General features: G+C 41.1%; 1 protein-coding gene across 2 annotated transcripts in view; it reads right to left on the bottom strand.

Moving 5' to 3' along the window:
• Nucleotides 1-20,277, bottom strand: part of GSAP (gamma-secretase activating protein) — a 72,038-nt gene that overhangs the window by 36,128 nt on the left and 15,633 nt on the right. For both annotated transcript variants that reach the window (XM_014606510.3, XM_019487499.2), the window contains 13 exons: nt 19,470-19,539; nt 19,260-19,306; nt 16,826-16,930; nt 15,892-15,951; nt 15,156-15,199; nt 14,186-14,271; nt 8,576-8,653; nt 5,461-5,538; nt 4,881-4,973; nt 3,111-3,328; nt 1,864-1,933; nt 1,038-1,120; nt 120-173 (listed from right to left, as the gene is read on the bottom strand). In XM_014606510.3, the coding sequence (XP_014461996.1) occupies nt 120-173; nt 1,038-1,120; nt 1,864-1,933; nt 3,111-3,328; nt 4,881-4,973; nt 5,461-5,538; nt 8,576-8,653; nt 14,186-14,271; nt 15,156-15,199; nt 15,892-15,951; nt 16,826-16,930; nt 19,260-19,306; nt 19,470-19,539 (1,086 nt within the window). The remainder of the gene's footprint in view (nt 1-119; nt 174-1,037; nt 1,121-1,863; nt 1,934-3,110; nt 3,329-4,880; nt 4,974-5,460; nt 5,539-8,575; nt 8,654-14,185; nt 14,272-15,155; nt 15,200-15,891; nt 15,952-16,825; nt 16,931-19,259; nt 19,307-19,469; nt 19,540-20,277) is intronic.

Below are 20,277 nucleotides of genomic sequence, written 5' to 3'. Positions count from 1 at the left end.
GACTAAACAATTCTTCGTCATCTTTATGTTCAGGTAACACATGCCCCAAGTACAAAAGAAAACAAAAATGAACTACTCCCCTCTTTACTAATAGAAAAAGCTTTTCTATGGAGACTTACCTTTAATATAGGCAGAGAAATAATATCTGTTGTGCATGCTATTCCAGGAACAACCTGTAAATATAGATGAAGGTTAATGACTAGAAATTGCTTGACATAACAAATACACGTGAATTGGCCATCATTTTAAAGGACTATAAAGCAAAAATTGCAAATATCTCAAATCACTTTCCTTTGGGCAATAATCCAGCTAAATAAGCTGTGATGATATTTTCTCTTTCTGCTGGGATGAAAAGCAGACTTCTGGGTCAGGACTGTGGTATTCTGGTACCCTAAAGTAAACTCAATAACTGGACTTTGGCCCATACAGCATATGGGTTTGTTTTTAAAGACTACTATCTGAATAAACTACCAGCTCACTAAAATAATGATTATTGTTACTAAAAATAAGATTTTAGGCCTTGTTGTAAAAATGGTTGGGGAAAAAGAAAAGATCAAAAACTTTGACATGTTCACTGCGCTACGCATTCAGGGGTCTGTCTAATTTTGTTTTATTTAGAAAGTTATTCACAACAGCAGTATTCTTCAGACAGTGTGCTTTTGGAAATAACTGCATAATTATACTAGCTAAAAGTTATTCTGCATCTGTTACGAAAATCATATGATACATAGTACTCTGCAAACTGTTATATAAAAATCACCAATTAAATCATTCATAAATTTATAGTAATGCAAACACAGCTGGTAATATTGTGATTTCAGAAATGCAGTTATTTACCCAAACTATGTATTCCTGATAAACAAACATTATATATTCGCATTTTATCTTAATTCTAATAGAAAATACACAGCTACGTTCATTCTTGGATCATTTCTGAAAAGGATTCTCTACGTGAAAACAGGTTCTACGACAGACTTTATAGGGAAAATAAAATCTCTCCCCAAAATTATTAGTGTTAATAGCAGCTGATATCTTACCCCATTCCAGTAAAGTAGTGATGTATATGGCAAAAGTTTATCCAGTTGGCTACTCTCTGGACACATTCTCCAGTACAGGGAAGCTGAAAATATAAAGACTTACATGAAGCAAGGCTGGATACAGTTAATGTTACCAGGAAAAAGCTTTACAGTCTGCTCCTGTTTGTTTACCTGTCCCACTTCAGCTTCCTTTCCCTCACTCTTCTACCAATATGCGAGCTTAGGGACAAATCCCACCACAATCTCCAAAGCAGCTTCCTCGGCAGTGGAACTAGCCTGGTTCTACTGCACAAAGGGAAAAAAGAAATCTAGACGGCTGGGTACAGGCATGTCAGCTCCTGGCCTTAGTTCTGAGAGCTCCCCTGCACAGGAACACATAGGAGGCAGGGCATGGGTTGGCAAGCCACAGGATCTGATGGTAAGTAGGAATTGCAGAGGATCCACAGCTTATTGAAGCAGCTTCACGGCATGGCTCAAAGGCCTGGGCAGGACTCAAAGTGAAATACTGCTCCAGTTTCTATCCAACACACATCCAGCTATTCAAGCCAGGTGTTGGGCATTTGTGAATCAAAATGGTACTTGCTCCCCCTAACTGAACTACCAAGTAGATATTCACACGTGTAACATTCAGGTATTAAAACTAGAACTGCAACATACTCATCCTCTTAATTAGCAATACAAACAGCTGGGTCATTTAACTGAGAGTATAATAAAAAGATGAGAAGGCATGGGGGTTAATGTGCAGAACTATGGATTTAACTCCTGGTGTCCCCACTATTAATCCACTAAATTGTTTTGCTTAAAATATAGTACAAGAAATACCTACCAATGATAAATTCTTGAATAGGATCGAAAGTATGACACGGTGACAAATTCTCCAAAATCCACTGAATAATCTGTGAGTTAGAAAGCAGAACTTTCCTTGCAGTTCTGTATGTAAGGTGGTGTTCAAATGAAAGCCTACTGAAAACCAACTGGATCAACAGAAACCTCTCACCTATAGTACAGTGTCTAAAACAGTACCATGTTGTCAGGTATGTTTTCAGAACAACCTTTACATATAAATTAAGCTACTGACATAAGAACAATTTACTGCAAGGCTTTGTTACATGTCAGCTCTTCCATGGTAACTGTCTGTGAATGTTCTTACACAACAGTAAGTGGAAGCTAAGCTGTGGTAGTTTAAGCCTCAAAGAGAGGTACAGTTACTGTGGACCACCTGACACGAGATAAATCTCCACCTCCTTTTACCTAGCAATAAATTGTTTGCATGTTCATACCATTAGGCAAGAAGCATCTTGAAACCCCAACTTGGTAAGTTTCTAGATGCTACTATGACACAAGTTTGATGTATATAGGGACCAGGACACTGCATTTGTTCTACAAGGCGTGTAGCAGGCCCTTGTTAAAACTGAGGCTGCTGACAGATGTTCATTCAAATGGCATGATAGGATCTGATCCCCAATAATAACAATCACACCTCACCCCATATCACATGCACACAGCAGGATGCAGGATTTGGGGATCAGGAATCAGATCTCAAATGCACCCTAGGAGAAAGTTGGGTGTCCAATGAAGCTGTGCAATCCTGCATCCGAGACCACAAATCAGCTGATTGGCAGCCCCAGCCCCTGAAAAACACTAGAGTCCTGAAGTGGTCTGGTACAGCCCATGGCTGAGACCACCAACCAGCTGATCTCAGTCCTGGGATTGCACTAGAGCTGGCTGAAGACTGGCATAGCCCTGGGGCTGGGCCTGCCCATCAGCCAATAGGCCAACCTGCATCTGGCTGTATATGCAATGCGGCACTGGTTGCACATGCAATTTGAGATGTGATGCAAACAAGCCACAAAATTATTACACGCATCTATTTGTGCATCTATTTATATACATATTTTATTTAATAATGTTGTGGTGTATTCTCCCTTTTATTGCACCATGAACTGCTTGAACGTGTGGCCACGTTGCTATTTAAGACATGATTAACTAATTAATCATGTCTTAAGTGCAACATCTGCCGAGGGCCTGAATGAACAAACCAGGCAAAAAAATTGGAGTGAGTTACATGCCTACCTGATCTTCCAAGTCTGCTGCACTTCCCAGATGGACAAGAGCACAGTGCAGAGCTGCCAGTCTATCTCTGTCCAGCTTACTGTTCCACATGAAGCGCATTAAGGAGTCCTCATTTATTTTCACTGTAAACAGTCTTCCTGAGCAGCAATCCAAGAGTGTCAACTTACAGATAGACTGGATAGAGGTGTCATGCAGTAACTCGATGCTTGCATCCTCCCCTGAGGAAAAGAGTTTTAAAGGAAGATTGCATGACCCTCAACAGCAAACTCTTTCCCAAATTTTAATCTACCTACTATCCTTACATGCTTTATCCTCTCCCTCCATGCTCCAACTGATTGGCAGTCCCAGCCTGCTATTCAGAAATGCTAAGCAGAGCAGCTCCCTGACCAAAAGGAGAGGCAAGTGATCAACACCTGGATAATCAAATTCTCCCTGCCTTTGGTTTCCTTCCCACTACCATGCTGATCACTATTTTATTAAAGTACTGGATTTAACCTGAACATCTTTTTTCAAGCTGAAAATAGGTGAACACAGTTCATCTAACTATGTTCCTTCATTGTCTTCCATAGATTTCATAGACATTAGGGGTGGAAGGTACCTCGAAGATCATCAAGTCCAGCCCCCTGCCCCAGGGGCAGGAAGTCAGCTAGGGTCAATTTGAACAACAATCAGTAACCATTGTAGAGTTGGAGAGACAGAGGATCTAACTTTTGCCTCAGTTTAAATTATTACTAAAGGGCTGACTGGCTACCTATGGTAAAGGATTAGTGTGTGTCAGTTTGTACTAATTATATTTAAACCAAGTGAATATCCAATACTCAGAGTAACATTGGCACTCTATTGGGATATCTGAACAGCAGCCGATTCCAAACTACTACCATGTGGCCATTCTCCTTTGAGGCTGTTGCTTTAAATATTTTCAAACCAAAACCACTTTGCATGTATTACTATGCAGTTGTGTTCCAGGGTAACTCCACACCCATTCCATTGAAAAACTCAGGCTCATAGTGCATAATATGAAGCGAGTCCCACTGACATTCACTATTTCTTTAGCAAAACATTTATGTATATTAACAGCCCCAGCTATCTATTAGCTCGTCTATTGACCCTGCTGTGCATCTCTGAGCTGTGCCAGTCCCAACAGCATACCTTTCTTTCACCCAATCAAAAAAATAGGCTTCTGTTTTCAAACAAAGACCTTCTGTTTCCAAAAATAACCCATTTCCTATAAAGTAACGTTATTTGAAATGAAATAATGTGCTTTTCAGTGGAGATTTTCAAACAAATTGCATTAGTCTGATCAGGTGAAGGAAATGCAGACTTCCTCTTCCTGAAACTCCCCTCCACACACACACATTTAAAGCAACTCAATTGGAGGAAGGAAATGTACAATCCAATTTACATCTTCATACGAAACTGGAAGAAAGACTGGTTCTCCAATAAACGCGAGAAAGGGGAATGGAAAGCTGCCACATGAACAAAGAATGCAAATCATACAGAATTCAAATCTTCTTCCATTTCAGAATAAGCTGCATTATTAATTTTTGTAAAAGAAGAAAGTGCCAAAAAAGTGACGTTCCTTTTCTTCAAGGTCCCTTTCTTCTGGACTTTTCAAAGAACAATGTACAATAATGCAGAGGCAAGGCCAACAAAGTGCACTGAACTTTTCCACAAAGGGACCTAAATATTTTCAAAGAGTCCCTACCATGATACTGAGATTATTAAAAAAAACCCATAGATGCCCACGACAGAGTAATATTCCAATTTTACCTGTCAGAAACAAACTGTAGCACATCAGATCAGGATGCTGAATATTTAGGAGATGCAGGAAGTGGCCAGGCAAATAAGCAGCCACATAATACTCTGTTCAAAGAAACAAAAGTTGTCAATACGAGCATCTGTTATTTACTTTGAAGGCTGAGACCCATAAATTCTCAGCCAGTTCTCTTTGATGGAACAGGTTATACCTAGGAGATATAACAGGAGTTAATTAACAGAAGTTGCTGTAACACAGGAAATACAAGCAGCACAATCAGGTTTCCAGGGGGAGGATACAAGAGGCTTACACCCAAGAGAACTCGGGTTAGTTGATCTCCAGAGGAGTTCAGTAAGCATTAGAGGAAGTTGCTCACTGACAACGAAGCACTGCAACGAAGTGCTAAAAATTAAAGTTGGAAAAAAAAAAAAAATTAAACGTAGCAAACAAGTAATTATATAAGGAGTAGAGAGCAGGAATGAGGTTTTTCATCCCAGTGATGCAGCAGATGGCCATCACCAGAAGGCTGTGATCAACAACTCTCCCTAGTCAAGAGAGAAAGAGCAAAAGGGTGAAATTGTATCAGTAACCTACCAAGGTTCAGAAAAGCTACTTCCTTCACTTGTAAGGAATCTGTTCTTTCTAGAGCAACTGTGAAGGTTTTGCTGTAACCTGGAAAAACAAAAACACATGAACACCATCTGTTTTATGCAAAGTATAACCACACACACAGAATATTGAGCAATTCTACCTAGACAACAGAATTTCACAGTCTGACTCGATACTATCAGCTTGTCTATGCAGAAAGGGGTTATTTCAGGCTCAACACCATTGGAGTGTACTTAAAATCCTCACAAATACACAGTTCTTCAGTCGCTGGTAACTGGTAAGGTACTACAGCAGGGGTGGGCAAAATACTGCCCGTGGGCTGCATCCGGCCCGCGGGGCCCCTAAAAAATTTAAAAATTAGTATTCATCTGCCCTCGGTTCCTGTCAAAAATGACAGGAACCAAGGGCAGTAGGACCCAGGGAAGCCTGGCTGGCTCCCACAACAGCAGGGCCCACCCAGTCCCATCCCCTCAGCTGGGGCTTCAGCCTGGGACCGCATGGCTACCTCAAGCCAGAACCGCAGATAAGGGGTAAGGCTGGCGGGGGGGGGGGGGGGGGGGGGTGGAGGGCAAGGGAGGACCCTGGCAGGGAAGGAGCCTGGAGAAAAGCTGAGCATGGGTTGGGGGAAAGCGACCCCTCACGCGCCCCGTGGCTGGCGCCCCGCACTGCAGCCGCTCACAACCCACGTGGGGCTGCTTGTGCCTGCTCCAGACAGCCCTGCGGGCACTCAGCACCAGCTTCTTCCCTGCCAGCGAGCAGGGGGTCGGGGCTGTACGCTCCCCCCCCGCCTGTGCCGTGGGGCTGGGGGGGGGCGGGCACTGGGAGTGAGTGGACGGAGCAACCCATGCAGCCCTTGACAGCCTGCCAAAACTGGGTAAGCGGCCCACCTGCTCCTGTACTACAGTCTCTTACCATTTGAAGCAGCAGTAATTTCACCACAAAGTCAAGCCAAGTACTAACACTCTCATGGACAAATCTGTGCTATAACCTATTTTGGTCGTCCTCCAGCTACTTTTCCACTACTCTGTAACCTGCTTGAACTGTCCAGTCTGCTTACCTGCGTGTCCCTAACTGTTCTAGGGTTATGCTGACTGGTTTCATCTCCCTGCTTGAATGCTAGCACACAACTGGGTTCGGTTCATTCATGGTTACATACTTCTGCACTCAGGATAGCTGACGTAGTATTCTAGTCCTATACTACGCCACATTGCCCATCGAACTAAAACCTCCAATAGAGCCTGGATGGTTCTCTTACTCCCTGGAGAGAAGTGAAGATTCATAAAGTTCTGGAAACAAGACATCACAGGAACAGGAACTGTCAAAGGATGCTAAAAAACACCCACAAGTAAGTGGGATTACAAAGTAGCATGCTGGGTAGGGCCACATTAAAACCCTGGATACGAAAATAGCTTACAAGAGCCAGGGACATAAATGGATGTTGTTCATAAAATATGGAACTGGGCTTTGGCCCAGGACTCCAGCATAGACACTTTGTCTCTCATACTGCCCATGAAAATAGCAAAGGCATGGACTTCAGGACTCACTGTAACTCTGTGGATGAAGAGGGACCTGAAAGCAAAGGCCTCTTTCATATGAGACACTGAGAGGAATTCCCGAGACAGATGTGGACACCCAATCTTTTACCACCAAAAATACAGTGTTGTTGGCAGCCAGCGAAGAGACAGCTGGTAAACACCATTACATCTGCCCTTATTCTAAGTAACTGATATTATATACTATCATACACACCTGGCATCCTTTATGCCAAGTGGTAGATGTTGTCATACTTGATTGATGCAAACTAGTAGACTTTACTAGCTCTAGCCTCCATTTCCACGTCCGTAGAATGGCAAATACCTCATGGCCTTTGAAAGTGTACCAGCCTGCTTTGCAATGGCCAGCCTGCCAGCTACATACCTTACTCCTTCCTGACAAGCCACCCCCCGTCATATACCACACACTTGACATGTAAACGTGCCATATTTTAAATACAAAACAGCTTATGTGAAATGTTTAATTGAGAGCAAAGCAGAGTTGATATGCACTTTAGCTGTATACTGAAATACATAATTCACAATGCGCTTTGATAAAAACAAGAAATTATTGTTCAGTACCACATCGTTCATTTTATAAAATGTATTAGGGATTTTTCAAAAGTAGAAAACTACTGAAGTGGTAACAAAACTCCATTTAGCAAATAACTACAGCACTAAAAGAAAGTAAAGAGACACTAACATGGTAACCTCCAGTCTCAAATAAACCTTGCAAAACTTCTTATATTTCACAGTGAGCTTTGAACATATGCTCAGGGGATATAATTTTTTCTCACATACAGAAAGTGCTTTATCATGAGCATAGCATTGCAAGGAAAGGACTCTTTTGTTCTTGAAGCAATGCCTTCCAGGCATGGAGAAGAACATCAGGAGGATCATTCTGGTCAATAACAACAATGCTCATCTTCCTAGTCTCCCCTTAGGCTTAGTACCATATTTGCCTGAATCCAAAATGACTTCAAACTTAAAATGACCCCCCAATAATTAGATTCTGTGGATGGAAAATGGAAAATTATAACAAATTTATCCATGTATAGAATCTAATTACCAGGAGGTGAAAAATTTAAGACTCAAAACTAATGACCCTATTTTGTCTTCACTAAGACTTCTTAGTGAAGTTCACAGGAGTGGCACCTGTGCCTGTGAAAAAAAGAAAGCATCAAACTCGACCCCAAGACACTTGAGCAAAGAGCTTGTGGTTCAGTTTTCCAATGCTAGAGCATCTACAGCTCCCAAACAACTGAAATAAGTGCTCAACACTTTTGAAAATTTGGCCAGATATCTCGAACTGGGCACCCAGGAACGAGGGAAACAAAACCACCTTTTCACAGCTGACCAATAGTGAAGTTATCTGCCCAGCAACACACAGAAAGTCTGCGGTGGGAATACAGATTTAGCTGTCTCAGTGTAGACAGACGTTTAAAATATTGGCATCAGTATTATCCACAGACTTGGGGTGCAGATTATTTTTCAAGGCACAATGTGACACCTGGAATAAAACGATACTTTCCAAAATAAAGCAAAGTAACAGAAGAAATTAATTGTACCTTTATGTAAGAAAGATATTGAGTACGTGACTTCTTCAGGAATATCAGGTGCCCGACTATAACACACACACAAACTACCTGAAAAAGAGAAATGAAAGAAACATTTATTGTGCTATCATATTTGTCCACTGGTAAAATACAGCTGGTCCTTTATATTTCTCAGAAGGAGGTGACAAACAACAGAGCCCAATCATAAAAATGCTTCAGACTAGAGATAAGTAACAGAATCACTCAAAACAATTTTCCGAATTACAGAAATATGTACAGAAGGTAACAGCTAAACACAACACGTATTGAGAGAGAGGAACAGGGCAAAAAGTGGATGCTGCAAAGAAAGAGCTGAGGGACCAAAGGCAGCAAAGAACGGTGATGTGATTTTGGGTTCTGAGGACTTGGCCTAGCTGTCTCTTTCGGGGCACTGCATTGCTCCCGTTTCCTTGTAAAGGAGCTTTAGAGCAGCTTTGTGGATTAGACCTCAGTACCCACAGTCTGCATCAATTTTGAGAGATTTTTAATTAAGGGCTGCCAAGACTAGACGTATCATTTCAATGTTCAAAACAGAACAGGAGAAGGTGAAAATGTATTAAAAACATACTGCCATTCTGCCAAGGTATAACTGCCCTGTACGGTGCATTTGCTAACAGTGCATTCTTGCACTACAGAGAGATTCTCCCTCCCCATCTTTACAAAGCATGTTATTTCCCTCCCTTCCAGGACAGAAATGTGTCTTTAATCACAAGCATGTTTCAGTCAGAACTTTGTGGGGGATTAGTCAGGTAAAACACACTTTGATAACTTTATTCCCTCTTCCCAATCTCAAATGAGACTGATTTAATCACATCTGATACTTCACTTTCTCCTGACCTCTAATTAAAAAACACCCACAACTTAGTCCTTACTCAATCACACTGACCAGCTGCTTTTGGAATCCATGCTAGAAGCAACCCAAAATCCATCCTAACCCATTTAAACTAGGGAAGATGGGCAAGTATCAATATGATCGTAAGCACAGATCCTGGTTTCCTCTGTTTAAAAACCACAAATGAACTGATTAAAACCTCCAAAATCCACACTTTACAATGATTAAAATGAAATGCTACTATATGTATAGGTACCACTTGAACACAATATTTTATTGATATATTTACAATTTTATAGAAATTTGGAAGACTACCAGTGCCTCAATCATTACAATAAAATAAATTCTAAATGCCTATAAATGTTAGTGTTTGATTTTTTTTAATCATAGAAAATCGTATATCCTCCTGCCCCCGTTGCTCACCAGGATGTGGGTTCAGCTGAAGCTTTGCCCCCCACTGCTTCACAGAGGTGAGCAGCCCTGATATGCCAGTGCACTGCCCCTGCCATTGCTGCTCATTCCCCAGCCACAACCCTCCTAACCTTGCTGTTACCTCTCACTCCCAACCCACAGCTCCCTCCCAGCCCTGCTGGTGCCCCTCACTCCCCACCCACAACCCCCGCCAGGACAGGAAGGATGTGGACAAGTTGGACTAGATGACCTCCTGAGGTCCCTTCCAACCCTCATTTTAGAATTACAGAATAGAATCATAGAAAAATAAGGGTTGGAGGGACCTCAGGAGGTCACCTAGTCCAACCCCTGCTAAGGGCAGGGCCACCCCCAACTAGATCATCCCAGACAAAGCTTTGTCTAGCTGGGTCTTAAAAACCTCCAAGGATGGAGAGTCCACAGCCTCCCTGGGTAACCTGTTCCGGTGTTTTACTACCCTCCAAGTAAGAAAATTCTTCCTGATATGCAACGTAAACTTCCCTTGCTGCAACCTGAGACTGGTCCTCCTTGTTCTCTATGATATTTAGACGCATGAACACCAAGCTAGAGGTCCCAAAGAAACTTCGGTGAGAAGATGCTCACCCCTACCAAAATGAATGCAGTTAGGCATCTGAAGTTGTGCTACTGTACAACTTGGATTCCTAATTCTGCTCAAGTTCTCTTGTGAACCTGGACTTCAGTAGCTAAAACATGTATTGTTAATAGAAAGATACTGCTGTCTGAAGTGCAGATGCATATATCCAATCTATTGTAGAATGCAAATAGATGCACAGTGCACTTATCTAAAACACAAGTACCAAAAAACCCAAGAGAATGCACTACGTTAAATGCTTAGTACCTCAGACTACAAAGCTACACCACAGCTTTGCACTAGCAATGCTCCTGATTTGGCCGATGCATTTTTTCCTTTCAAGAGAAAAAAAATATTTCCTCTGTGCTGAAGTTCCTTATGTTTGTTACCAAAATGCTAAATATTCTAGGGAAGAATGCCAGAATTATGCTTGGGTATTTGGGTTTCTGAAACAGACAGACAGGTTATCTATCCCACAGCATTTAGTCCTTTACATACGTAGCATGTAAAAAATCTGAAGTAGTAGCATCAGGTCTCAGCAGGAAAGCAACAAATCTATGATGCTGCTTTTATTGCAGGGGAGGCCCCCCATACTACCCATTTCATTTTCATATGCTGCAGGGCACTAAGTACCCTAGGATACATTGTCCTACAAAATTCACAATTTGCATTTAATATACAAACTACTAATCTCCTATTCAGGCTGATCCAATGTAATCACAGCAGACAGGATGCCCCTGGTCACTATTAGAGGACTAGATGTGCTTTCCTCTCTCAGTTACTGGTCCAGCCCAGCTCAGCAGCAAACCGAAGATGCCATCAAACAGCCTAGGTAAAGAAATTTGGCAGCCTCAGTCCAGTTCTTTGTGAACAGGTATGAGTATAACAGAGTAACAGCTGTGAGGACTCATGTGAGCAGGCCCAGCAGAGCAAACAAAGATTGAAGTTATGAAATTAATTTGCTCTCTTCACTGAAGTGGTGATCCCCGTACACTGGCAAATGTCACAGTGTCCAGCTACTGCCCAAGAGATAACTGTAACAGCACACTGGCAGGAAAAGTATTGCAGCATCCCTGGCCGACACTCCAGAGCTTTCTTCAAACAGCAAGTCACACAGAACACAATGGGCCAGATTCTCAGCACAGGATGTAAATGAGTTAACTCAATACACACCTAGCATACCCCAAGGAGCGATCTCACAGAGTCCATAAGGGGCAATCATCGTGCCCGAGAGAGGCGAGGCAGAGCTGGAAACAGATAGGCCTCGGAACCGGGATCAGGAGGGACAAGATTTAGACTTGGTGGGGTCAGAGGGCCCGGAGCAGGACAGAGACAGGGCCTGGAGCCCAGCTACTGAGAGATGCAGAGAGAGAGCATGAGAAAGCCCAGGGAGGCTCAGCAGCTCAAGAGAGGGCACAACCTTGGAAGGCTGCAAACCCTGAAACTCGATTTGGTCCGTGGAGTAGATAGAGCTAGAGGGCTCAGTGAGACAGAAAGGGCAGAGGCCAGGAAGACTGAAGCTCAACACAGGAACAATACCAGGCTTGCTCAAGGTCTCCCAGGCAGCCTCCTTCCTTTCCAAATAATAACATCAAAGGCATGGCAGACAAGGTAAGGAAGTGAGGGCCCCCGGAGTTAGAGCTGGGGCAGGAATTGTGCAGCCACCAGGAGGCATTACAGCCACTCCTGGAACGTGAACCTGTCACAATTTTGTACCTGCACAAAAGTTGATTAGTATCCTCTATACAATATCATAGTATCTCAAAATTCAAATACATAATTTCATTGTAGAGAAATACTCTGCACATGCCTTTGCACAGACTGATAATGCACAATACAGACAAAGCAGATTTGTTTAGATTACTTAAAAGAAGAGATTAAGATTATAGTTCAATGTTATTGCCTACTTTTCTGAAAAAAAGAATCAGCCTAAACTGAAAACAAAAAAACTGCAAGCTAAAGAATCCTAACCACACACCCACAACGTGTTAAAAAAAGATACCAAGACCACAGCAATGGTTAAATAACCACAAACTGCATTTTGGATGGAAAATAAAAAGTTAACTCAGAGACTAGGCTTGTTTGATTTCAGCTAATTTATGAGCTGCATGTTGGTTTTGTGGGTCTGGTGACATTCTGTCTTGTTAGTGCTGGCTAGGAGGAACAGGGCTATTTTTCTTCTACTACGGAAGTTTCAAAGAGAAAGAGCAGCTTCATTCAGAGGTCAGATGGGCTGCAGTCAATAAGAGTTTTCTTAAATTGGAAATTGCATGGAATATTCCATTGGAAATTGAGCCAATTATTCTTTACCGGAAACCATTTAAAACGAAATAAATAAAGGTTTCAGTATTTAACAAGCCCTGAAGCATGCTAGGCAGCTCACAGAAGACAGTCTCCGAAACTGCTTACAGGCTAGATTTTAAGATGAGTTGTCATGAACAAGATGCACATGCCACAGAAGAAAGAATGATGAAGCATGAGACTACAGTGATGACTTTTTAAAGTTCTCAATTTATGTATTTGTACCTCTTTTCAGACATGCACTCTTCTTAAATCCTGATCTGACCCTGCATGCCCAGGTGCCACCTAGAGTAAAGAGTATTTTTCCTTCCATATACGATGAACACCACTACAACTTTTCTTTCTGGTGCTTGTCCTTGTCATCTTTAACAAACTGCTAGGAGACCAGACTCTGGGACCACTGAGGAACTAAAGCTAGCAAAGAATGCTGTAGAGTCTCCTTATTCTGGGTTTCATCATGGGAGAGTGTTATATTAGTGTTTTGGGATGTGTGGGTTGCTAGTACTTTTTCAGGTGCATTCTGAAGTTTAGTGTTGCCGGTAGAGCCCTAAATGGGTTGGATCTTTGTTACTTAAGAGAACCTGCCTCTCTGGGTAGCACCTGAGACCAGCAAAGATGTTCAAGCTGGCACCCCCTTGAAACAAATAGCAACGAGCTTGACTTGGAGCATCTAGCTCTGCCCCACACTGGTCCAGAATCTGGATTAGTTAACCTCTCAGGCTGGTTGCAATACCTGTCATTTTAGGCTGTGGGAATTGATGGGTAGCACTAAAAATTGGAGGAGCTTAATGGATATTTACATACAACTAAATTAGCATAATTTAGTCCTCCTAATTTACAGGATGAGTATCAAGAGATCAGAACAGGCGGCAAGAGTTAATTATTTCTGAGCTTTACGGAGACACGCTTATTTTTCACACTTGGAAGCTAGATTTCAACATGTGACTAAAGGCATAAGTGAACATTTGTACAAGGGCCTCACCTCCCAGTCCTAACCCCTGCAAACTACAAGATCACAGTTAGTAATCCATTACAGGGATCCTGATAAACAGACAACATTAAACACAGATAATCCAGCTTTTATTACACACTTCATTCAAAACCAGCTGCAGTCAATAGGAGTGTCTTGATTTTTATGGCCTCTGAACTGGGCTCTGTAGGCTCAGCTCAAGACAGTTTAGTTGCTCTGAACTTCCATGTCATTAGAGTGAAAAAGGACTACAGCAATAAAAAAAATGGAAACTCCCAACATTTCCCCTTGAAAAATTCTCTCTGGGACCCATTAAGAGCACTCTACATGAAATAGAAAAGCTAAGACCATTATATAACAATCTCCTACAAAGGAAATGTTTATAATTGGTTACAACCACAGATCGTTGCACTGAATTGTAATTCATGACCATCACAAGATTGTTTATTTATTCATTACCTGTTTTACTGGTAAAAACTTGTAGATTCACAGTTTCAGGTGCCATCTCTGTGTCTTGATAGTAATCATATCCAAAATTAACAAGTCTACAAGCAAAGAGAGAACAATAAAAATGCATTTCTTCATCCACGATTATTTTTAATAGAGTTGATGGAACCTCTGAAAGATCACAAGGGAAACGTAAGAATTAAATTATAATCCAATATTCCCAAAACAATTTAAACCAGACTCAGATTGATCAATCTATTTTCCTTAGTTTACACTGCAAAAAAAATGCAGCAATATTAATCTCAACCATATTAAAAAAAAAAAAAAAGGAGCAATGCACATAGCAACATGGTGTTTCGTTCTGCAGTATACACCACATGCATCTACATGAAAATAAACTGAGCAGGAGTGTCTGAAATGTATAACTCACCTCTCATGCCCAAGAGCTTACAAGGCATGGCGTCACCCTTATTCATGCAGTTCCATCACACTCTGCAAGTGGTCTTGGGAAAGGTGTGGAGAAGGTCTCAAGCTTAGACTTGATGACCCTTTTAGCTCCATATGAATCTGGCTCTAAGAAATTATGTATTTGTGTATTTAATGGTCCCAAATCCTGATAAGTAACACCAAATGAAGTTAGCATGTTAAGAGACCTAATTTTAGACATACTTATAGACAAGTGGAAAAATACACTTTGGGCGTGTTGACACATGTCCCTAACGTGCTGTCATTACTGTGCCATCATTTACTACTTCTTTTTGGTACAGTAACAGCCCATACTGCGCCATGCCGGCAGCATATGGTTATTTTTAGCCCCTACATTGCTGTAACAATGCACCGTAATGAGGGAGCGGATTGCTACAGCAATGTAGCTGTGGCATCATGGTTTGTGCCCACCGATGCTACATCACCATTGTGTGTTGCTATGGTGACGTAGCATCACATGTAGTATCACTTACTTCGCCCTTTGAGTACCACTTACTTTAATTCCATGTCACTTAGTGAAATATCCAGGGGTGCCTCCAACTGTTAACCCAAAAAAAAAAAAAAAAAAAAAAAAATCAGAACAGACATACATTTAGTGAAAATTACAGTATTTTAAGGGTGACCTTACAATCAGTCCATAGAGCATGCACTCACTCACATTCCACTTGACTTGTTTTGCCATGGGAAAATCATAACTTCATTTACCATCACTTAAACTTTTAGTCATTCAAAAACTTCAGAAAACTCTACCCCCATGGTGTTTAATACAAGTATGAACTGGGACAATTTCAAACCCTCAACAACACCATTTTAGCAAACTTGAATATGGCATCCAACATTAGGGTTAAGTTTGCCAATCCAAATAAATGCTCTGCAGTCAATGATACAGACTCAGTCCTGTTTCCATTGAAACCATTAAGCTTTTATCTTTCTAATAGATTTGCAAATTTTGCTGTCACGTGTGCTGGTATAAAATTGGATTAACTGCATGAACTTGAAAATAACTGCAGAGATGCTAATCCAAATCTGTGAAGCAACGTAACAGCAATGTAACAGGCCAAATTCAAATCTTGTCACATTTTTTAACATGTCAAAAGGGTTTTGTTTGTTTTTAAAATATAAACCTGCTATTAAAAATAAAACTTCCATGACAAAGTATCAGTATCATTCCCCAAAACAAATTACATTCTCTCCAAGACTACTTATATGATAAGATCACATTAACAACTTACTATTAATTTAAAGTTTTCATCACGATAAAACTGGACACATTTTAATGTATTCCTTGATTCCTAAAATTAAGAGGAATTTTTTTTATTAAGACTAATAAAAGAGATTATTACAAACAATGAGAAGGTTGGATTTGAAACACAGTCCTACTTGCTAACACACAAAAGTTAACCACGAGGGAGACAAAAAAAGAAAAGACCACAAACAAGCCTCCACAATAGCACTCCCTATTACACCACTATGACATATTTCCTTCCCGTCCAAAATTAGATAACTACTTTCTGTCTATAACTGCATAACACAGAACTGCGCTCCTCTTTCACCCATAAGAATCCACTAGAAGATTTTTTTCCCTAATGTTTTGCCCATACAGCTAAAGCCATTAGGAACATTATCTTATTTTGGACAACTTGAAAGGCCTCTCACAAGGGAAGAATAAGAGAATAAGAATGAGGATATGTTCTTCATTATAATATATACATCCCTTCCTTTCTGCCAAGATCCAACTGATTGCATAGGATCAAAAAAGTTAGCACTGAAAGTCTATTGTTTTCATGCAAGTGTGTTTATTCCCATGAGTCAAAATGAAAAGCAGTTTGCAAATGCCTCACCTGAGGACCTGTTCTCTCCTGGTACACAAGCTGTGCTCTCTTACTCATGGCTGCCCCGATGTGCAGAAAACACCCTCTCCTAAATTGGCAAGTTCACTGCCCTAGGCCAAACATGCCATAAGTTCAAATCATTGCATATAGCAGTAGTAGCTTTAAAATTGAACAAGAAAAAGTCTTATTTTGACCACTAACTTGAATTACAAAACACATTGATTTTACACCTCAAAATAATCCAACTGATTCAATTTTTGCTGCTTTATGAACTCAAACCTTTCTATCAGAAAAACAAAAAAGATGGAACAAACACGGAGATCATTTTTTCCACCTTCGGAACAATGTAGAAGAGTCTTTGTTCTGTCATATCCCATTGTGCCCAAATGAGATCATCTGCAACTCTCTCTCTTGGAAGCTGGCCTGTGTTTTGAATCACCTGAATGGAATTTAAAAAAAAATAAATACAAGAATGGGGGAAGGGAAAAAAGGCAAGGAAGAAAGAAACAATACAAGCTTATTTGACTTTAATGAAGACTTTTGCACAATTTAGGATTTTAATAGCTAATATAATATGCAACAGTATAATATTTTAATTAACATTTCAAAGTCCCTTAATATATTATCTGTCTCCCACATTCAATTCTCCCTTTGTAAACTGGAGCATCTGGTATACCAGAGGTACAATGTTTAGCTCCTCTCAGTGGAGTCAAGTCTAAAATTGTAGTTATATGATCAGGTCCAAGTTTGCCCTTGACATATATAAAAAAAAACAAAAAAAACAAACATTTCAAGTCACATTTGTCTATTAAGATTGGGGACTGGTATAAACCCACAAAGTCCATATTTCAGTTATACTAAAATTATGTCTGCACTCCTTCCACTGTGATCACAAGAGCACTGCTGAGAAACATCCCTGCTCACTTGCTTCTGCTCTGTGTGTACAATTCTGCTGGGAAATGAAAAGAAAAAAAAGTAATGCAATTGTCATTACAGTGGTACCAGGCACACCCAGCACAGCTCTCAGGACCATGCTCAAAACTGAGATCCTGACAGCATCCCTGGGCATGTACCAAAAAGCAACTACATGGCACTTTTCAACAAACAACATATTCAGAGTGGAGCATATAGGCAGGGCTCATTTCTCAACGGCAGTCCTGAGAGCTCCAAAGAAACAGCACAGACTTATCCTACAGCCCTTAACCCCACTCCTGCAATTAAAAAAAACTGCATATTTTTAAAAGCATCTTTAAACTGTCAGAGCAATATAAAGACTTTAGAACAGGGGGTTAGCAACCTATAGCTTACAGAGTCATTGGAGCCAGCATGCATAGCTACTGGCAGTGCTTGGGGCGGAGGAAGGAGGGGTTGCCTGCGCTGTACTGCATGCTGCTGCAACTGGGCTGCAGAAAGCTTTTTGTACTGTGCTGGATCTGGGATACAGACTGAAACAGCTCTAGGGAGGTACAGCAGCAGCCACCAGCTGCTAACACCAGCCTGCCCCCAACCTGCATCTGTCATGTTTAAACAAGTATTTAGTTGCCATCATATATTGAATACATAAATGCAGTAGAGACAGTCCGATTACTGAATTTCATTTTAAGCAGAATATATCCGTGTTAGTGGCTTTGCATGGTCTTTTAATAATGCTACTGCTGATAGACATCAGCTGTAGAAACTAAGGCTACAAACAGATGCTGCCTTTGTGATGGGATCAGCTGTGCCAGGATAGAGACAGAAGTCACCCAGGGCCACTGTCCTGTTAGACCAGGCCCCTACATTTCCCAAAACTTCAGGGGCCCAATCCGGCAGGATACCAGCCTCACGGCATGCATCCACTGGTACAGAGCAAAGAGGCTGCTTCCCCACTCTGCACCTGCAGACATGGGGCTTCAGAGTTCCCAGGGCTCATGGAATAACACCCCTGGGGGCAGCCTTGACCCAGGGCAGGCACCTGCAAGCACAGAGTGGGGAAGCCTATCAGTTCCTTGGATCATTCCCAGGTCAAGGATAAGCACTCCGGGCCATTGTCCCAAAGGATCAGACCCCTGAATTCCCCGGAGTACCCGCCCCAGACAGCCCATGAATCATAAGCAAATGAACATCCACTATGAAAAGGCAGCACAAAATATTACTAAGAATCACTGCTTTACTATTTTGGGGCAGTTAGGGCATGACAAGGGCCAGGGACATCTGTTCACTAGGTTTTTCTGATGTCACAAAAATGTTCATGGTGGCAGAAAGGCTGCAAACAGATGTCGCCCTACACAGGACAGGATCCATATCTTGTGTAACAAACAGACAACAAATGGAGGGGAAGAGAAATACAAGAACATTCATACACAAGTTTCAGAATGAATTTTAGATGCATATTAGTGTTTTGTGGCTTTTTTGTGCCTCCTATACAAGCAACCTTTGTCAACTTTCCTCTAAGCATCCCTTTTAAGGATACAAAATATTTAGGCCTTGAGGAAAACAAAAACCTTTAAATAACTTTTGATCAGGCTGCACTCAAAGGCACAAGGAGAAAACAGTAAGAAATTTAATTTCCTTCTAAATTACACAATATATACTTTAAAATCTTCTTCAGGGCTGACTGAATAATTTGTCTTTCAAAGCTATCATAATTGTTGCCACACATTAAAGTAGTACTCAAACAGCTATTTAAAAGGACAGGAAAAGTTACAGAAAGAACACTGATTGCCAGAATACTTATCTTCCATTAAGTTTTCACTTAAGAAATAAATAGGAAAACATTGATTTCTTACCACTTTGTGCTCTTCTGTGACAACGTGAATGTGAAATTGTTCAATATCTTTAAAATTAAAAATATTTGCATTCATTTTAAAATACAAGGTAATGACACCAAAACTCAAATTAGAACTGTAGCTCTAGTCCACAGCACGCCAAAGTACCAGAAAGCTCATAATTTACTAGATGATATGCAATGTGTGTTCAAAATATTTATTCATACTTACATCTATCTTCTGAAATTAGTAAGAGATGGCTTTCTGGAAAGGGATTTCCACTTTCAACTGGATAGAGAAACTATAAAAGGAAATTTTGCAAGGGTTAATCAAGACTCTGTTAATGAAGCTAAACTAGATATTTATAATCTTAAATGGCATACTTGATAACTTACAGATACTGACAGGCATACTGAGTAAATTCAGCAAACAGCTGCCTTATTACAGACTATGAATCGTATCCAAAAAAAGGATTTAAGGCAAGATTCACCAAAGGATTTAGGTCCTGGGATGCTAAGTGCTCCCACACCTAAAATTTAGGGACCCAGCTCCAAGAGTTGAATTCACAAAGCTGAGTTAAGGGCATAGATTTCACATACATTAAATGACAAGAGTTAGACACCTAGGCTGCTTGCAGGCATTAAAACAAAAACAAAACTGCACTTTACTGGAAGCAGCAGCACTTTACTTCAACTGGCTCTGCAGTGCCTGTATGGATTGGGTGTTTCAGCAGGGATTTTTGGCACTTTTATCTAATAGCTGATTGACTCAGCTTTACATAAAAGCACCAAAAAAAGCCCCATTGAAGTACCTGATCTATACAGGCATCAGGTGAGCCAGGTCCAACTAATATGCTGCCTCTTCTGGGCATGTGCTGGGCTCAGCACAGGAGACATGTCTAAGCCAGCCATTAAGAAGGCCAGAAGAAAGAGGAACCTCTAAACACCCTACTGCACTCCCAAACCCAAGCAGCAGTTAGGTGCCTAGGACTGCAGGAGGTGTCTAAGGGCATAGACCTATGTAAAACTGAACTGCTCCC

This window comes from Alligator mississippiensis, chromosome 4, assembly GCF_030867095.1.
Source record: "Alligator mississippiensis isolate rAllMis1 chromosome 4, rAllMis1, whole genome shotgun sequence".
NCBI lineage: Eukaryota > Metazoa > Chordata > Crocodylia > Alligatoridae > Alligator > Alligator mississippiensis.
This window is presented reverse-complemented; position numbering and strand designations above follow the sequence as displayed.